This window comes from Haliotis rufescens, unplaced genomic scaffold, assembly GCF_023055435.1.
Source record: "Haliotis rufescens isolate VD_foot unplaced genomic scaffold, xgHalRufe1.0.p SCAF_11, whole genome shotgun sequence".
Taxonomy (NCBI): Eukaryota; Metazoa; Mollusca; class Gastropoda; order Lepetellida; family Haliotidae; genus Haliotis; species Haliotis rufescens.
The window spans coordinates 26,144,628-26,165,333 of NW_025963791.1; the positions used below are offsets into that span (position 1 = coordinate 26,144,628).

Sequence of the window (20,706 nt, forward strand, 5' to 3'; positions counted from 1 at the left end):
ACACAGAGAAATTATTTCTGGGAAATCACATGGATTGACCAATTCAAATAAGATGCAGTTCAAACTTTGGCAACACAATGCCATATCCTGCTTTGATGCAAATAATTGATGGTGATCTCCTGGCTGACATAAAGTAGCTGAAATATTGCTGACTGTGGAGTTCCACAACATTCCTCCACCAACCTTACCTGCCCTTGACATGGCTGGTCTAGACTTGATATTCCCCCGGCCGCCACGATGTTGCTGAAATATTGCTGACTGTGGAGTTCCACAACATTCCTCCACCAACCTTTTCTGCCCTTGACATGGCTGGTCTAGACTTGATATTCCCCTGGCCGCCATGATGTTGCTGAAATATTGCTGACTGTGGTGTTCCACAACATTCCTCCACCAACCTTACCTGCCCTTGACATGGCTGGTGTAGACTTGATTATCTCCCGGCCGCCATGATGTTGCTGAAATATTGCCGACTGGGGCGTTCCACATTTTCTGCTCTGAATTGTCACTCTTCAGGAAACACAGACATACCACTGTCTTGTGCTGGAGGGGACGGTGGCCCAGTGTATGAGTCATCCAATATGCCACAACTTGCTGCTGCATGCCAGAATCCTATGGACATTGGTCTGAATCCATGATTGTGAGACTGCCTCCATGGTCTCGTAGAGCGGAAGGTCCGGGGTTCGATCCCCGACCGCGTCCTACCAAAAGACGTTAAAAGATGGTACTTGTTGTTACCCTGCCTGGCGCTCGGCATTAAGGGACTAAAACTAGGACTTGTAGGCTCGGAGTCAGTATACTGTGTCTAAATGGGGTATTCATGAGTAACTGCGGCATGGTATCTCAGTGAGCTAGCACTATAAATCGGCATCAGTCCGGACTACTACAAGCAGCCACACACACACACACACACACACACACACGTGCATGCATGTCGCTATATAAGTGCAATAATCTTGGACGCGACATTAAACTCCATTTCACCTCACCTCACCATGATTGTGATGCTTGGTTTATCAGCACCACACTTTGCTCATGGGCTTCCCCAAACCTGTATCACTCTGGCCTTTCCTCACACATTAAGCTGACATGCCATGGTAAAACAGAAATAGTGTTCTAGGTGGCATTAACCCAGAAAGCCATCAGTGATTCCTCAGTACTTTCATCACCATGGTAATAGAAGACACAATGCATAACATGAGTTGTGAGGAAAATAGCATCATGAGAGAAAACAGTACAGAGATAGTCATGTGTATAAACTTTCTTTATTAAAATGATATAAAAATACTTTAGATATATATGTTTATTAATGTCAATTTGAACACACAGGAATGAAACATGTAAATCTCTCACACTGGATGTGGATTTACCCTGGGACTCGAAGCACTGTTTTGTAATTTGATAAAACATACGGCTAGACCAATTCAATTCCTTGTTTTCTTGAAATTCCTGGTCAAATACCAAGAAACAGGAGGATCCTCATATCTTTAACAAATCGTCGGGTTTGACTTAAAGTATGATTTGTATTTCCAATCGATTACAGCCAACTTTAGGAAAGGCTAATCTGGAAAACATGAAAATAACTTGGTCTGGCCTAAAATAATTTTTCTACAACATTATTTCAACGTCTGTGACACTGCTACTGGCCAAGTGTTGTAAACCTCTTCAGTCAATTTTTTAATATGAACACACTTTCTGACAACCAAAAAAATAAAAGAACACCAGCATGAGGATATATACGGGTAACACCATGCCCAATACATTCCCTACACAAACAGGATGATATAAAAAACTCTACTCTACAACCAACAAATAATGATTTTGATCATATTCTCATATATCTAGAAGTATTTTCACTCGGAAAATTCATTTGGAACTGACATTTACTGTGCATCAAATATTCAACAGCACCCACAAATATGAAAATGCATATGTCTAATGACGTTGCATAATACAAGATTTATCAGTTATTTTTCCACAGCACTCTGTTTCCATGTAAGATCTCCGTTGTGAGACAGACATGACGACACACTGGAATGCTGACATCCTGATACTATGGATGAAGTCCTAAGCTTCCATGACATGTGATCCTGCTGTCTTAGCAAAATGTGAAAAGTTTGAGTTGTTCTCATAAATACTATGTTTTCTTGAGTATAGTGTGCACTTTTTCTCTCCAAAAAACACGGCTGTGAAGAGGGTTATATTATACACGCAATGTACCAAGTATGTACCAAGTTCATCATATGATGATTGCTGCATCCATTTGACAAATGAATATATGTTTGTCAAAATTGGGATCAATAAAATAAATATACTTATCAAGAAAAGTGTTCACACACACACTGTGGCATGGTAGTATTCCACTCCAACATTGTTTTTCAACAAAACAGATTGCAACATATACTCCCATTCATTTTACATTTAAATCATCTTCACAAATGAAAGAGACACGGTCTTAGGTCACATGTGTAACATTCTGTAAGACCAAAAAAACAGAAATATCACATTTCTTGTCACCGTCTGTGTCATTTTCAACCCTCTGTGTTTTTTGCTGTGTCCTTTTCATTTTCAGGATGTTAAAACAAGGGCAGACAACTCTAACCTGCTTTCCCCGAAGACAAACCTACACGCTGCACTACACACAATGCCTCTCATGCTGCAGGTTTGGTGAGTGGAAGATGATAAGGCCTACACTTACAGAAAACAACACTTGCATTTCATTTGCATATGGTAGTCTATTAGAACATTGTAAACATTAAACATTTAGTCAGATTATTCTATGATTGCTTGTTCTTTGGAGGAGAGAGGAAAGGCATGATGACCAACAGTGTAAATGTAGATGTGTAAATATTGCTGTACCATGGAATTGATATGTTGTAGACATAAATCCCAATAAGATATAGAGAATCTCACCCGAGTGTCTTTTGATATGAAATCTATCCACACGAGTTGATAAAAGTGGAAAAACTCCAAGGCTTGCCAAGATTTTCCCCACTTTTATCAACGAGTGTTGAGGGTGAGATTTTATTTATTATCCAACTCATTCTTCCAACTTTTTCAGTTTGTAGACAGTAATAAGCAGTGTCTTAAGTGTAAAAAGTACTGCTAACAGCTTCAGTAGCAGAGCCAATTTTGATGTCATTTGATTCTGACGGCATGGTAACCAGTGATGTCACAATGGTCTGCAAAGCATTGTGATATCTCCTGTGGGAGCCAGTTTGGGATGATAAACAACAATGTGTTACACCAGAGTGTTAGTATATCCAGTTATTCAACTAAAGGAGAATGAAACTGCTTTCATGCATGTGTTTTTGCAGTTACACCAAGGATAAACATATGATAATATTTACTGGGGACTAAATGATAAATTGAGCCACTCATCAAAACACTAAATCACCTCAGACCATTCTGAGAAAGTGTTGAATAATGGAATATATATTAAGTTAACCTGATTTCATTTGATTAAAGCATGTCCAATAATAGACATTCATTTAATGGGTTATAAAGCTGTCTTTTCACAATACTCACACATCAAGTTATTCAAATAGATTTGACTTTACACCTTTAGCCACCTCTATTGTAATGTTTATAAGTGTTATAAGATAATTTTAGGTATATAACACATGCATCTAAACAATATCCAGGGATAAGAAAAAACAACTTTGACAGTTTGTCTGGGGTCTGGGGTACGATATGATTTATGCATATTGTAATGCCATGTTTGGCAAAAATGATCCATGACGTAACAAAATCTGTGCAAATCGGTGAAAAATTCTCATCCCTGAACATGGTCATAACATATTTTGTTTCCTGCTTAGTAGGCAGGATTGTGTAAAACACACATTTACATAGGACTAGCCTAAGTAAAACAAAAAGGTTAAATTGATACTTGCTGCTTGGAGCTGACTTGAAGAAATAATACATTTCAACCTACAAATGCAGGGTCCCATTTAAATAAACTTCAAAACAGACAAAAACGTGGGTCTCGTGTACATTACACAAAGAGACACAAACAAAACATCAACTAGATTCTGGAAAATTAAGATGTTTTTGGTGCCTTAATAATTTACCGTATATCGCTGTGTATAAAGCAAGTTTTTCGTACATCAAACTAGGGGGCTTTCAAGGGGGTTGTCTTATACACAGGGTTGAAGAGTTTTGATGTTTTTCCCCCCAACACAGACATGACTGTGAGCAAGTAACACCAGAAATACCATGTCAACGAATCCATATTTAAGCACGCAAACTAATCATGTAATTACACTGTCTGGTTATAAAAACAGTTCATTATATATCTGGACTTACCTTTGTAATCTATTTTATTAATTTTATTCAAAATTTCATTCAATATTGTTTATTTTCATTTCAGCAAAATCGTATGTGAAGTGATTGGAAGATCACACAACTCACTGTTATTAACAGCAACCACAGTCATATTACCACTATTGACACCTTGAACGAACTATAGTGGATAGAGAATGGATATATATATCATAAATGCCATACTTTGACTCGCTGAAAGTCCTTTTGTTGTAGTTTGACTATTATTTGTCAGCATAAAATTTTCACTATCGTGAGTGCGGAAGCATCTGCACACGGTAATCATAATCTCTGCATATAAAACAATGCCTATCAGAACAGGAAATACAATTTAATTGGTAAATGATCATGTCTAGTGTTTGTTTATCTTAACTTTTAACTTTACATTGACCAAGTTTAATTGTTATGATCTGTTCGTTTCCCTGAATTCACTTAAGGGAAACGATGCAATTTCTTTCTGTGGAAGACAAACATGTTTTTATTGCAAATGTAGGGATTGTGTATACGCTGGTGACGTGTTCCATTCCGATTCGCTTATACGAGGTATATAAATAAGCATCGATTTTAAAGGCTTGTACAGGGCCCTGAGGGGGGTCGTCTTATACGTTGGGTCGCTTTATAGACGGCGATATACGGTACATGAAAGAAATAAGAAACTATATACATGCATGAGCATGGAAAATAAAACACTTGATTATTCTCTCTAAAATATTTGATGCCAATAAATCTGAAGATCACAAGTTCACAACCAACAAGTTCATATCACAGATTTGCCGAGTAACAAGTTTACAGTCTTGATTGTATTCAGTGCATATGAAAACATGAGGGTGCTGTTGTTTTCTTATTAAATACTGTGTATTGAATTACAAGTGGTATGCCTTGAACAGTACATCTATATATCCTCCCAAAGCTGCCTAGAAACCTACTGATAATACTTACAAACACACACATTAATGGGAGTATCCTAGTCTATGCCAATAAGTTTTTATCTTTTTATACAATACTTAAAATACTTTTGTCAAATATTGACAAATGAACCACCAACGCCATTAATACCTGATTTATCATACATATTTGCAAACATTATTGTATATCTCACAAACTATTTATGCACTACACAACCATTTTGCGTTAAAGAAGACCGTGTAAGCACTACTACCCTTCCATGGACCAGGGATGACACATGTAAACAGCCTGCACACCATTCAACTAGCGATGCATCAAAGTTGTCCCGATGGTAAATACATCCCCAATAAGTCAAACTTGCAATAGTTAATGGACACTATCATCATTGTGATGCACAACACAAAATTTTTAGTACAGACATGAGGAAATAGACGAGTACTGATAACCATTAATCTTTCCATTTGTTTTGATTCAAATATACCTTGCTTGAAGGTATCCATTCAAAATATGTTCAAAAATTAATTTTCAGACAATAATCATGGGTACAACCCTAATTGAATAGTTGTACCTACATTTGCAATAGAATTGCAATAGTTGTATCTATATTACAATAGAATTGCAATAGTTGTACCTATATTACAATAGAATTGCAATAGTTGTACCTATATTACAACTGTATTGTGAGAGTTGTATCCATTTATTACAATAGTTTTGCAATTGTTGTACCTATATTACAATAGTATTGCAATAGTTGTACCTATATTACAATAGTATTGCGATAGTTGTACCTATAGTACAATAGTTTTGCAATAGTTGTACCTATAGTACAATAGTATTGCGATAGTTGTACCTATAGTACAATAGTTTTGCAATAGTTGTTCCTATATTACAATAGTTTTGCAATAGTTGTACCTATATTACAATAGTTTTGCAATAGTTGTAGCTGTACTACAAGGTAAACATGCCCTCTATAGTTACCATACTGAACACAAACTTATACAGTGTAGCAGTACTACCGTGGAGGTGAACTGCTACTTTACTGACATCACAGAGGGACTTCTTCCTCGTGTAACTATCATATCTACACAACATGTATCCTGTTCATTTCAGATCAAAAACCGGCTAGATCTGTTTTGTTTTCCTTCCTTATGTCAAGGTCACCATTGTCAGCAGGAAGGTAGCTACCAACATCTTAACTAAAATGGCGCAAGTAGATTTGGCCAGAATTTCATTTCTTGTAACAGATATGAAACATAAATAAAATAATTTTTTAGAATGGTGTGTTTTGTATAATGTATACCAGTGCTTATTTTGATTATCTTTATGTTTGTATTTTTAACTTTTATTTCCAGGTGTGTCTTTCAGGAAATCAATGGGGAATACTGTTAAGTAAGATGACACAAGTCTGGCGTGAGCTTGTTTTGATGGTGCTCTGATGAACCCATAAACATGACAAGCAATAGAAGACAACACAGAATGTGTCGGCCATGGAGGCTCACAAACTCATGTAACAGTTTTGAGAGAGTGTCATGAAAGAAGTAGGAATAAAATAAAATATTGACAAAATGCATTCTGTGAAGAAACAAAACAATGTGCAGAAGTACTTTACAAAATAATTGTAGACTTCCTATCATAGAGGTAATTGCTTTGAGGCTCTAGCTGCTTTGAGGCTCTAGCTGCTTTGAGGCTCTAGCAAGTTTAGCACAGCTTGTCAGTCAGTCAAGCTCCAGGCCATGGAATACATTCAAAGCCACATGTGATGAAAGTATTGTACAGCCATTACCTAATATCAAGTAATTCAGATCCCATGATAACAGACAACTGAAAATACATAAAATATAATAAAGAAATGTTAAAGCCCACACCAAAAACCATAAAGCTTTGACTTCCTTCAGTTATCAAGTCTCAATCATTCAGATGCTTCCTCCGACATCCACACATCAACACAATGAACTGTAATCATGAAAATTAAACATTGCACTTTGCAATAAAAATGAAGTGTGTATAACCTATATAAAGTTGGACTAAAAGTCTTAAAATATAAAAACACACCCAAATCAAACTCCACATTTTACAAAACCTTTTGCAATTTGTTTTTAAGATCTGCTGATGTAAAAGTAATATTTTGATCAATAAAGCTTCGGGCAGCTTTAGCCACCTGACCACCATAAAACCAATCCCACTGCCACATTCTGCTTATGTCTTCATCGTGAGTCCTCTTGCCACTGTCATCAAACTTTAATGGCGCGGGGCATCCATAATGATCATTCGTCACTCTATGCTTAAATGGCGGCTGCCCTTTCTGCTGTTGATTTAGATTTTTATGTACAGCATTGCAAATATGGCATTCAAATCCATCGATGAAATTGATGGTGGCAGGGGACCAGTGCTCTTCGCTGTCCACTCCCCATTCTCTTTTTTCCACTAATTTCTTCAGGTAAGTGTTGGTGATACCAGTTTCTTTCCATTTGAAATATTTTTCATATTCTGCATCATTTTTATTGAGGTATTTCAAGTAGTCTGCAAGCTCTTTCACACTGGAGAAATCATCAACAATAATGGCGGAATGGTTGGATGGTAGCAGTTGCTGCAAAAGAGCAAATGAGTAAGAGAGTTGGGGTTAGTTAAGCATGGAATGTTCTTTCAGTTATATTTTCTTGTTCATGTCATCCCGTCTAAAGCCCAGGACCAAAGGCTGTGTTTACTTCTTTAATGAAACCCAAAAGCATCTTAATGTGCTGACAGACCAAGGATCATTATCAGGACAAATCATGGATTAGAGCTGGCAGATCCTGGAATGGTTAAGGGAGACAACTCTTCACATGGACATGGAGATGCCAAATACCACTTAACCACCTATGGCATAAGACACCTGTCTGTCCCCCCCAAAAAGATAGCATACCTGTCTCCCTTCATTATATATATTTGCAATAAACTCGAATGCAGCTAATATCAATAAGTGTTTTCAATATTACAGAAACTAATTGATCATGTTCAATTTGAATGAAGAGTTAAAAAATATATTTACATAAAATCATGATCAAAGTATATATGTGTTGAAAGGAAATACAATAGATTTGATTAGATTTGACTTGGTACTGCCAAAACTAGCGTACCAAAAATGACAAACCATAAGACATGTTAGATTTTCAGAGTAAAAGTGTATAATCTTTTTAATAAAAATGTTGATAAAGTGTTGCGCTTATTTACCTTTATTTTCGGAGAGCCCATCACAACAGGCAATGATCCCACCATGAGGGGCCGCCATACTTTCTCAGTGATATAGTCGTCACAGATGCCGTTCTCCATTGCCAGAGAGAACTTGTATTTTGCAGCAAGTTTGTAAAAGTCTTTATGATCCATGCCTTGGATTGGGTCTTTTAGGCTGGAAAACAGACCAGATTTTAGACTCGACATGCCATTACTTGTGAAATATCATAACCTGTGTGATGCACGTTTTACATATACCCAAAGGAATCATTGGATATATTAACATTCAAAGTTGACAGCAAATTGAAAAAGATGGGCCCATGGATTATTTCCTCAAGGTTAACAAGGGAACTGATTTTCAGATAAGTCTAAAAATGATATTTGTTACAAAATATCTACCCTTTTCCATTACTCCGAGGGATGCGGATTTAGAATTGGTCCCCAGCAACGTATGCTGGTCGTAAGAGGCAACTTAATGAATCAGGTGGTTTGACTTGGTTGATTGTGTGTGATTGTATCAAACAGCATGGATTGATGCTCACAATATCGATCACTGGATTGTTATTTAGATGCCGTCATCATATAGCTGGAATATTGCCGAGTGTGTCGTTAAAAAACCCCAAACAAACCTTCACCATTTTTCCTTAGCTAAACTGAAACAGTTTCCAGTTTATTATGATGAAAAGTGATTTAATGCCTGACATTTCCCTTAACAATAAAACAAACTGCAAATTCTTTTGAAAAAAAGAATTTAAAAAAAATAATAAAAAAATTATCCAGCGGGATATGGATACAGGTGAAATCATTGTCATAATTCTCACTGAGTATGACATTTAATAGCTTCAAGCTGATTGGTTAGTTCACGCCCACTGTTTCATTGTTTTTACTTTTGCGAAGTGGTCTACAGCAATGTGACGTCATATGAATGCACTGTAGCACATTATTGACATGGTTGAAGATGAGGTCATCCATTGTTTATGATGGCCCAGACAGTTTTATGTGTCGTCATTTCAACAACAGATTAACTGAACATATGTCTCCATGTGTCATCAGAACATCCACATTTTTCCGAGAGAAGAAGACTATTATGACACTGTATATAGAGAATAACCTACTAGTAATATAAACTTGTTAAAAGATTATCTAGCCCTTGTGAAGTAAGGTCAAATGTTCCAAACTTGGGGTTAATCAAATTAGTTCATTCAGGACAGTACTTGTTGTTACCCCGTCCGGCGCTCGGCATTAAGGGGCTAAAACAAGGACTGGTCAGCTCGGAGTCAGTATACTGTGTCTGAGTGGGGTATTCATGTTAAACTGCGGCATGGTATCTCAGTGTGCTAGCACTATAAATCGACATCAGTCCGGACTAGTACAAGCACACACACACACACGTGCATGCACGTCGCTATATAAGTGCAATAATCTTGGACGCGACGTTAAACCCAGTTTCACATCACCCCATTCAGGACAGACAATCTGAATTCCTTGTAGATGATTGATTGATTGAGTTTGATTTTACGCCGCTTTTAGCAATATTCCAGCAATATCACGGCGGGGGACACCAGAAATGGGCTTCACACATTGTACCCATGTCGGGAATTGAACCCGGGTCTTCGGCGTGACGAGCGAACGCTTTAACCACTAGGCTACCAGACCGCCCCCCTTGTAGATGAGGTTCATCTTTAAATATGTATGTTTTTTAATTATTTTAATCTGACAACAAGGGCTTGCGCCAATATCATGTCTATTTATCCTCGGTGACAAATGCTACAATCACACTGCAGATCATGTAAGTGTGACCCAACGTTTTGGTCTAAGGGAGATAACTCACTGTTCTGGGAGATCCTTGTTATGAAGACAGGTGCCATATGAGTCGACCTTGATATATTTCTGCAGCATCTTCACGTAGTGGTCTCTGTCAGACGGGACGTCACAGTCGCTGTGGGCGTACATAAGTGGAGCCAATTCCTTCTGGTGCTTGTTTTTTTGTCCCGTCGAAATTAAATATTGTGTGCTTTCCAGCCAATCAGTACCAACTAAATACTGTGTAGTGATTGGATAGCTTGACTCCCTTTTAAATGTACTGGTATAGTTAAATAAAGTCATAATCTCTGGATGAGAGAAAAGATAGTTGTTTTTGGGAGATTCTTCATGAAGCAGTGCCCACTCGTGTTTGTGGCTACGAGGTAGAGGGAGGTCGGTGACCTTGAAGTCTGTTCCATAAAAAACAAACACCTGAAACATGTCGTCCATGGTTACAATGCAGAAAGATACTTCATGAAATATGTATTTAACATCTGGAAACTTCGGTAGTTTGAGGAAGATTTGGGCAAGTACAAAATGAGTAAGTGAGTGAGTTTGGTTTGATGCTGCTTTGAACCGTATTTCAGTTAAATCATGCTGTGTCAGCTAGATGTGGGAGGAAAGACGCAAGTGATGCAGTTGTAGACATCTTTGGTGAAAACCCCAAGAACAGATACGGCGCTGACAAACCTTGAAATTAATCAGGAATTAGGATTCGAACCAGAGATGATAGGTATGTGACAGAGCTCTAGACAAGATGTTGGTGATCATGAAAGATGAAAAAAAAACAGAAAACGTTTTTGGTCCAGCATGTCCACTCTTATTGTGTGGAATATTATGCATCAATGCAGGGATAAATCTAGGGTGGGGTCTTTTGATTTTAGTCCCTAAATTTGAAAAAAAGGCCCACATTTTTAAATACAATGGGGCATTTTAACATTGTGCTGTAAGGGCGTAAATTTTCACATAAAGAGCCCATGTCAGAAAATTCCTGGAGTGAACCCTGTCAAGGTATCAGTGAAATATCCCGTTGGCAAATACAGAATATCGACACTTACTGATGTCATCGGGTGGTTCCTGTACGCCCGCCGAACAGTGAAGAAACATTTCACATTCCCACATTTCTTGTAGATTCCTTTCTCCCCCGTGAATGGCGTCCACCACAAGATGATCGGTTTGTTTATGCTGGGGACAATGTTCTCTTCCTCCAGTTCCTCATCCAATGGACGACGATCTGTTAAAATAAATTGATGACATTTATGTTGTAGTCTTTCCATATCGTCCATACAACTAAAATTAATCACAATATATTCCGAATGAGTTTATTTTGGAGACCATCATTTTAGGTGGCATAGGTAAAAATGATATAAAATATGTTTCCATGGCACCAGGCCTTTGGAGTGACTAGCAGCAAATGCCTTAACCACTAGACTACCCCACTACCCTTTGTGTATTTATCCATTCCATAAACTCACTGGGGATCATGGCTGTTAGTGTTACAAGGCACTCTCGCATTACAAGCATACAATATTCAAGTCATATGATATATACTGCCTTAGAAATTTATTATATTTAAGACAAATCTAGAGAAGTACATACAAAACATATTTAGTAAACCATCAATAAAATAATGGCTTTACAACATTGAATAAGAAGACAGAATTCATTTTCATTGCATGTAATGTGTCATCCCTGTACATGATTTATGAATACGTACTGTTTTGTATTGATACACGACCTTTTGATAATTGTACCGCTGCACAAAGATTTGCGAAATCAGATATTCGGTGTTAAGTGGATTCCTACAGCCATAATCATTTATTGAATATAAATGCAGAGCTCCAGGTAACTTTTTGAGCAATTGAGTTTTTACCCGAAGGTTTCTATTTTAATTTGGTTATTACATTTTTCATCGGGTAACAAATATTTTTTCACTCATCTGTTCATCACTCTATTGGGTTTTTCCCAAAATGAGTAAACATTTTGAGTTTAAAAAAAGAAAGAAATAATTTTGTGCATGCGTTTCTGTACGCAAGGTAATTGAAAGTAATTGGGTTTTGAATAGTTTTGCTGGGTATTTTATGCAAATACGCTGCTTATCTGTAGCTCTGTAAATGCACATTTTCAGAAGCTCTCGACCAACGAGAATGGTTTTGAATAGTTTTGCGGGGTATTTTATGCAAATACGCTGCTTATCTGTAGCTCTGTAAATGCCCATTTTCAGAAGCTCTCGACCAACGAGAATTGCCTAAAGTTGTGTAACAAATTCAATTTGTAATATTAAAAGATTGTACTGTATTTTCTTGAGCATGCTGAGTATAGTGTGCACCCAAGTATAATGCGAACTCTCTTCGAGGGAATGCAGTATTAAGGAAAAAAAAGGTACTTGTACTTGTTGTTACCCTGTCTGATGCGAAGCAGTAAGGTCATAAAACAAGGACTGGTCCGAGTCAGTAAACAGTGTCGGAGTGGGATATCCATGTTAAACCATGGCATGGTATCTCTGAGGGCTAGCACTATAAGACCGTTATTAGTCTGGATGAGTACAATCAGAGTACACCCACGCCCATACATGTTCCTGTGTAAAGGCAATGATCTTGAAAACAACCCTGAACCCCATTTACCCTCACCACTCACATACCATGTCACGGTTCTTGAGCTAAGTAGCACATAGACATGAGACATGCTGGACTCTGCATTTCACATAAGCTGTATAAAGTAAAGATGCTTGCCTTCATTCACTTCCATGAGGAAGTTGTCGTAGTACACTGGGTGGTCATCACTGCTTGAAAAAATCTGAAATCAGTAGCACAGGCTGATATTTGAGTGTCATTTAACATGTTTAATGTATAATAGAAGGTTTGTTTGTTTGTTTTTTAACTCCGCACTCGGCTATATGATGGCGGTCTGTAAATAATGGAGTCGGGACCAGACAATCCAGTGATTGACATCATGAGCATTAATCCACGCAATTGGGATATGATGACATGCATCAACCAAGTCACTGAGGTTGACTACCTGATTCCATTAGTCGCCGCTTACGACAAGCATAGCCGCCTTAGAAGGTAAAAGAAATGCAATATATAAAGAAAATCACACACAAGAGTCTTTTGATATCAAATATATCAACGAAAATAAATATATAATAAAATGTTGATATATTTGACATCAAAAGACAAGATGGTTGGTTAGATTATATTTCATCCAAAATTTTCAATTAGCAATGTGTTGAGGATCAAACTCAAGTGTTGCCAGCTTGAAGCTAAGCTCGGTGAATGAGATAATCTTACTACTTTCATCAAACGGCTTGATCAGAAAGGGAATCAAAGGGCTTGAGTTGGTGTAACTTATCTGTAATCTATACAACTGATCCTAAGGAGGTGCACGATATCTGCGAAGCGAGACCTAATTACATGTAGTTCTATAAGTTGCACCAGGTAAACTGCAGTCTTTAGAATTAAAATAGACAAGGTTCTTATTGTCGAATTCTACCTGCCTAACAGAGTTTGACGGATCCTTTGACGACGAGAAACTTTTCTTACCCTAAAATGCCTTTTAATATCATCGTACATATGTATTTTGATGTTCTCTGTTATGCCTAACACATTAACTGCAATCACTGATGCATGACACGAGTCATAGCTGCATACAGTACAACGGACAAACTACATCAGTGAATCTGGAGTAAAACATACGCCACATACGGTACCTTGTATCCAAGAATTAGCATGCCCAGGAAGCCGAACAAGAACACCAGCAGAAAACATCTGAACACAAATTTTGACGACATTTTGTTTTTTTAATGATATTTTGGACGAAGACCCACTGCATTTATTGACATGCTAGTGTTTGTGCGGTTAATCAGTCGACCGTAAACCCGCGATAAAAACAGAAACCACAACACTGACAAACGGTACACCTCAACCACCGGAAGTAGGAAGTGGCTGAGCAAACTAAAAACCGAAACCGGTTTATAAGGGAACGTTGCTGGTTGGATGAAGGCGTTACACCTCAAAACCAATCAAAGTGTACAACATGTCTGTCCCAGAGTTGTTTTCGGAGTGCCTTCAAGCACAGGACAAAGTTAACTAATAAAAATAACAATAACATAAAACAAAATCGCAGACGAGAAGGTCGAGAAGGAATGCAACAGAAATTCTAAACTCGACCGCCTCGATTTGTCGTCTTTTTCATCTATCTGACCTGAACTTTTATTTACACTCAGACCGCTATCAGGGGCATCAGAGGTAAAAAATAATTTGAACAACATAACACATATACATATAAATATACAAAAACATCTTTGCCGAGCATGCATGTATGTTTATACAGATTCACTAGGGTAGCAGGGGCGATCTCGTAGCCTAGTGGTTAAGCGTTCGCTCGTCACGCCGAATAACCGTGTTCGATTCCCGACATGGGTACATCGTGTGAGGCCCATTTCATCTATCCCCTGCCCTGATATTGCTGGAATATTGCTAACAGCGGCGTAAAACCTGTCACGAGGGTAGCAATTTATGTGCAATTCAATAAAGGGGAGTGTTAATTGATAGGTTTAAACAATGACATGGTGATTTTACAGAATTTGGACAATATTTTCAATATTCCTAATCGTGAATTATTTCAAAGTAAATTCATTAATACATATTGGGTTTCATGTAGTAGAATCTGTGTAAAAATGTTTTCTTTCGTTTTCTAAAGATTGACAAATAAACAAATAATGGAATTCATCACCGATGTCAGATAGTTTACAAAGTGGACATTTCCTTTCGGTTAAAGGTATTTTTCTCCATCTCCCGGTTTCAATAGGTAGATTATGGTTACAAGTTCTAAACTAAAGTAAGTAGGATTTTTGAAACTTTGTGAAACCCAGATGTAGCTGAGTCCAAGTTCGTCAAAAGTTCGTTTGATACATGTAATATCCATTTATGTTTACATTTTCCAAATAACAACCTGTAAACAAGAAAAGATAATTTAGATGATTTCCCGGAAAGTAATTTTGCTCCAAAACTTATTATTCTCACAATAGACGAATGTGCAGAATTGTTCTGTATACACTCCCAAACGTCGATGTCGCTTCTGTTGTATGGAAGCACCCACCTGTCAATCAAAATTTAATAAAAATATAGTTTGTTTGTTATTATTATTAGTTACATGGTCCTGTGATTCAAGGAAAAAGTTTTCCGAGAGTCCACCTGCATGTTTGTATTCGCCTTTGCTAAAACCATTTTCGATAGCTTTTATACACCTACGTCAAAATAATCGTCGCGGGTTGTGTCACAGAAAAAATATTTATATGTAAACTTGTTACATTTCGTCTATATATTAGTTAATGAAGAGAGAGATAGAGTTATGGATTTCAACTTTTTCATCTTTCAACGCGACGCGTCAATACAGATGTTCAGTGTACTAATTTATCAAGAAAGTGATCAACAACAGAAAGCAGAAGATGTGGGGCTGCTGCGGACACTGTGGGCTGCCTCTGTACATCTCACGAGGAAGGTCAGCTAGGTGGCGGTGGACTGAAGGATGTCCTTTTGTAGGCTTGTCATGCTTCAAGATGTCGTGCCTACAAAATCTTTTAAATGCTGGCCGCCGACTCGGATCTGTGCAATTCTGCCATCGGGTGTTCTGTTTGTTTGATGGGTTTGATGAGTCATAACTTTGTATGAGGTCCATTGTAGGCTGTTTTAGACCATCTTTCGGGACTCAGCATTGTGGTAGGCAAATTAAATCGTATTTGGTAAGCAGATTCAACATTTAAAATAATTAATGGCGTACGTTAATATTTCCTCCATATACAGTGACGCCCAAATGAAAGTACACCAAGCTTTCGAGGGGCGATTGAAGCGGAAAGCACATTGGAAGTTAAAATAATATGTATAATTAATGAAGTGGCGTTGAAATAATAATGTTTCCGGGAATATTGAACAAATAATAAAACACAATTCACACAGCACATTGGATCTTCTAAAAAGAAAATATGGTCTGGGGTCCCCCAAACGGTTTCTTCGCTACCCCTTTCAGAGTAAAAAAAACAGTTGTATGTCTTGAGGCGTTGTCTCAACAAATATATTCTCTCTCAAACAGAAATCCCAGACTCCCCAATTTCTCGTAACTCACAGTTTATGATGTATATCAGTCCGGTAGTTAATGGTTAACTTAACAACACAGGGTCGCTGTCTCACACGTGAATCTTCACTTTCAATTTCGAAAAAAAAAATATTAAAAGAAAATAAATGCCAGATATGGAGCAAATTCGTACTGGAGCAATTTCTGTTGCATTTTGTTTGTTTACTTGTTTATGGTTATTTAAAGCATTATTTACATGTTGATTTAAGAAAATGGAGACTGCTCCAGTCTATATAATCACAAGTTACTTTCAAGTTGATGTTTACTACCCACATATATTATGTATTAAGTAAAAATTTCATGTACAACAAAAGCGAGAAAAATATTTCCATAATCATAAGAAATCTAAAAATAAGAAAAGAGTCTATCGTACGATTCCGACTATATCATAAGCATGTGTTTATGAATCACTATCAAATAGTGACGATATCAGGTGTTCGCGAAAAGGTGTCTGTCTCCACCACCTGAAAATTCAATCAAGGATGTTTACTTTGCCCTCCAACCGCAAACTGCTGCAACAATGCAGGCAAAAGCAACTGTGATTTTATAAACTTGTTGATAACTGATTGACCAATCTTATTACTGTGTAAAGAGCAAAACCACTCGCTAAGACCGACATACCTCTGTTTCAGCCATTATCAAGCTGACATACATCTGATGTGAGTGACAATAACCAAACGTGTCGCCATTGCTAGCGTACATACATACAAACACACACATGTACATGAGAACATGTTGTTGCTTTGTTTACAGTAGTTGTAGCCTTGTGGGTAAAGCTGTCGCTCGACCGACATATTCGCGCTGTATATTCCAGTCAGCCTCTATTTTCCTTAATATTTGAAGAGTGAATTCGGACATGTGCTTTGGAGATTTGTGATAAATAGTTTTCGGGATTCAGGTGTGACCAAATGAGACTTGGAGTTAAAAAATAGATGGTTATTCGGGATTCAGGGCAACGGGAGATTGCCACCCTCACCTTTCTCAAAATTGAATTTCTTGCGGCCAATGTTAATGCTAAACCGTTTTTTAAAACATCGTTTGGACTCGCTCATTGGCAGCAGTGCGTGGTTGGGTAGCTTCATGTAAACTGAGGCCCCTTCAGCCTCAGTGGTAGCGATGATATCGGAAGAATAACGAAGGTCCCACGCTTGTTCGGGTAACGGTCAAAGGGAGACAACTCGGACTCAATCAACGGTTTCACCTACACATTCTCGGTGTTAAGTAGTTTGCTAGATATGCTGAGTGGACACGGGTGTGGCTTCATGGGTCGCGCACAAACGATTTCAGTTCCATTCAGATTCAACCGGCCTAATCCGTTACCTTCGCACTACATCGATAAGACTAATTGGAGTTGCGGAGTCATGTTGATGGTCAAAGGGAAGTAACTGCAAATCCTTTTTACCATTTGCTAAACATGGTTACTTCCCTTTTGGACAAGGGACACAACTCTTGATTTTCTGTCCCCGATTAGCTCCCTTTGATTGAGGGCACACGGTGTGTGTGAAGTTTTATGTGAGACACTGTCAGGAGTTATCGCAAGGGAGTTAACTCTTGTACAAACATGATTACCTCCCTTTGACCATAAACAAAACCATTACCGACTACCACATGGTTCTTTACGATGTTTCTTTTTTGTATGCCATATCCAATTTTAGAAGAAAAGGAATCACAGTCATATAGGAGGAAGAATATTCACACATACACTTCGCATACGCAAGTTGTTATGACATTGCAACCAACTATGTGAGGAAGCAAATATTAGTATGCGGCAAACTATGTCAGTTTATTGCTGACAATGAAATTGATCTATTATTACATTAATTTTATAAGATTCATAGACATATCTTCATTTCCCCATTCTCTTGGTGAGTTACTTGGGCCAGAGATCCGACATATTCACTCTATATATTCCACTCAACTGCAATTCTGCCTTAAAATGTGTAGAGTGAATTCGGACATGTGCTTTGGAGATTTGTGAAAAAGTATTCGGGCTTCAGGTGTGACTGAACGAGACTTGGAGTGAGAAATGAGATGGGATTCAGGGTAACGGGAGGTTGGCACCATCACCTTTCTCAGAAAGGAACTTCTTTCAGACAATGTTAATGCTAAACAGGTTTCAGAACGGGTGTTGGACTCGCCCATTGGCAGCAGTGTGTGGTTGGGTTGGTTCACTCACTGACTCACTCCAATACAATGTGACAGTACAGATGCTTATGCCTTTATTTGCAAGTGATAACAACTGGTATAGATGTACTAACATCTGTACCAAAATGCCACATTTAGAAGTGGAGTCCACAAGTCAACACTGTCATTGATAGGACAGCTTCTGGAATGCTACTTAAATATATTGGAGCCTGCAGTGTAATTAGTTCATTAGAAATGTGATGACTGCACCATTAAGAAATCAATAATGCACACTTCCGAAAAAGGTACAACTGGAGTATTAATTAATGCTTTGTCTTTAAAAAAATACTGAACCACCATATACAACCATGACACAAGGCAAGGCGAGATAGGACACAGAGAAAGTTTTGATTGAAATTAAATGATTAGAATCTGACCCAATAATAAGCTCCATTATGGCATAGCAACCCCAGGGGCCAGCACACAAATTGCTTAATAGTCACAAAATCCCCCCTGAGTGCCCTATGTCAATGTATTAAATAAGTAGGGGGCGTTTTACCCAACCTAAGTTGAAATGTCTATGGGTCTGCATTTAAAGAGATAAATCTTTACTTTTAATTTACTGTATATATGCACGTTATCAACGCTATATATGCATGCCACTATACTACTGAAACAACAAAGTACCAGTGCATTACACTTTGAACTGTTTATTTTACACCTACACATGTCACAGCAACATTTGACAGTCCATAGAGAGTATCACAGAGAAGGCATGTTTGGGCAGCCAAATATTAGACAATGGAATCTTTGTAACATGCACCCAGCTCAATACTATACACAGTACATACCAATAAAAAACCCATTAATATATCTAAGGTAATGAAACTGTAATCCATTGGTTAAAAATATTAGATAGATTAGGTACAATGTACAATGTATATATCACCCCCCCCCCCCCTCCCCCCATATATATATATATATATATATATTTATTTTTTTTCCAAATAAGAAAGTAAGTCATATTCCTCTGTCTACAGTTCTCTCGTGTCCAACTTCACACAACTTGAATCGAGACCCAAACCCCCACCCATACTCCCGCCCCGACTGGCCACCCCTAAGTCTACTTCTTGGCTGGCTTCTTCGCTGTCGCCCGCTCTTCCTCCAGCTTCTTCAGTTTCTCCTTCCTCACCTGGAGCTGATGCTCCGCCTTCATTTTCTTGATAAACTCGCGACGTTTCTTCTCGTCCTTGACAGCTTTGTGCTTTATTTCTCTGTCCAGTTGTTTCCTCTGGACTTGTTCTACCAACCTGAATAAAAAAGGTAAATAAGATAGTTATGAAATTGGGAGATCAAGCCAAACTCATGTTTAGTAATGAAAACGGTTTAAGTGAATTAAGGTTTTTAAGTTCTGAACATACCTGTCCAGCCTGTATAGATCCGCCTTCTGTCTCCTCCTCTCAGCTGTGTAGAAGCATCGCACTGGGATTTGCTCCAGCCGTCGGGGAGCTCTACCACGGGGAACAACCCCCTCCACTGCGGGGACAGAGAAGGCAACTCCTCCGCTGGCCTGACGGTCGGGGACCAAACCCTCATCTCGTAACTGTTGAAGAATCTCCGTCCCTGACAGACGGGGTGTGGGCGGTGTCACCTTACACTTGGCGTAGTACAGCTCGTGAGGGCATTTGATCTTGCCCGTCAGAGCCTCATCGGGAGATGTCTGCTTGTAAGGCTTAACCTTGGTCTGTTTGCATCCCATTTTAGACAGAAAGAAAGACACTTCTAAAACACCGCTAGTCCGCATTAGTGGGAAAGACAATGACGTGACGTCATAATTTCATGACGTCACAAACAACGAAATCCCCCTTTTATGGGTATGCTGGTTCCCGGATCACCCGCGCGTCTTCAACTCGACAAGACGGAGCTCAGCCTGCCTTCCGGGACAACAGTTCCATTGTATTCCGCTTCTGAATGTTATCTACATGTATATATTGTATTGTTGCGAACCGAGTAGTAGAAACGCGCTGGTGGAATGCTGTATCGAAACAGTTTTTACCAAAGACAGTTTCTAAACGATGGGGGTAAAACAGTTCTTTTGGTTACATCAACATAGATCAAAATCCATTATCATGTCATGTGACATGCCTGAATGACGGGCAAATGACTGTCATCGTTTTTCTGAATATAAATTTCATTAAAAAATGTTTGCACGTT

At 38.3% G+C, this 20,706-nt stretch overlaps 2 protein-coding genes across 2 annotated transcripts; both read right to left on the reverse strand.

Moving 5' to 3' along the window:
• Window positions 1-3,105: 3,105 nt before the first annotated feature.
• On the reverse strand, window positions 3,106-14,174 carry LOC124132755 (alpha-(1,3)-fucosyltransferase 10-like). The gene is made up of 6 exons (XM_046496858.2): window positions 13,946-14,174; window positions 12,969-13,032; window positions 11,295-11,470; window positions 10,265-10,668; window positions 8,434-8,608; window positions 3,106-7,810 (listed from the first exon to the last, which is right to left on the reverse strand). Exons 1-6 carry the CDS (start codon window positions 14,024-14,026, stop codon window positions 7,295-7,297), a joined length of 1,416 nt encoding a protein of 471 aa, XP_046352814.1. The 5' UTR covers window positions 14,027-14,174; the 3' UTR covers window positions 3,106-7,294.
• A 5,441-nt stretch (window positions 14,175-19,615) lies between these two features.
• Window positions 19,616-20,433, reverse strand: LOC124132823. The gene is made up of 2 exons (XM_046496966.2): window positions 19,914-20,433; window positions 19,616-19,802 (listed from the first exon to the last, which is right to left on the reverse strand). The coding sequence occupies exons 1-2, from the start codon at window positions 20,294-20,296 to the stop codon at window positions 19,616-19,618; spliced, it is 570 nt and encodes a 189-aa protein (XP_046352922.2). The 5' UTR covers window positions 20,297-20,433.
• Window positions 20,434-20,706: the final 273 nt, after the last annotated feature.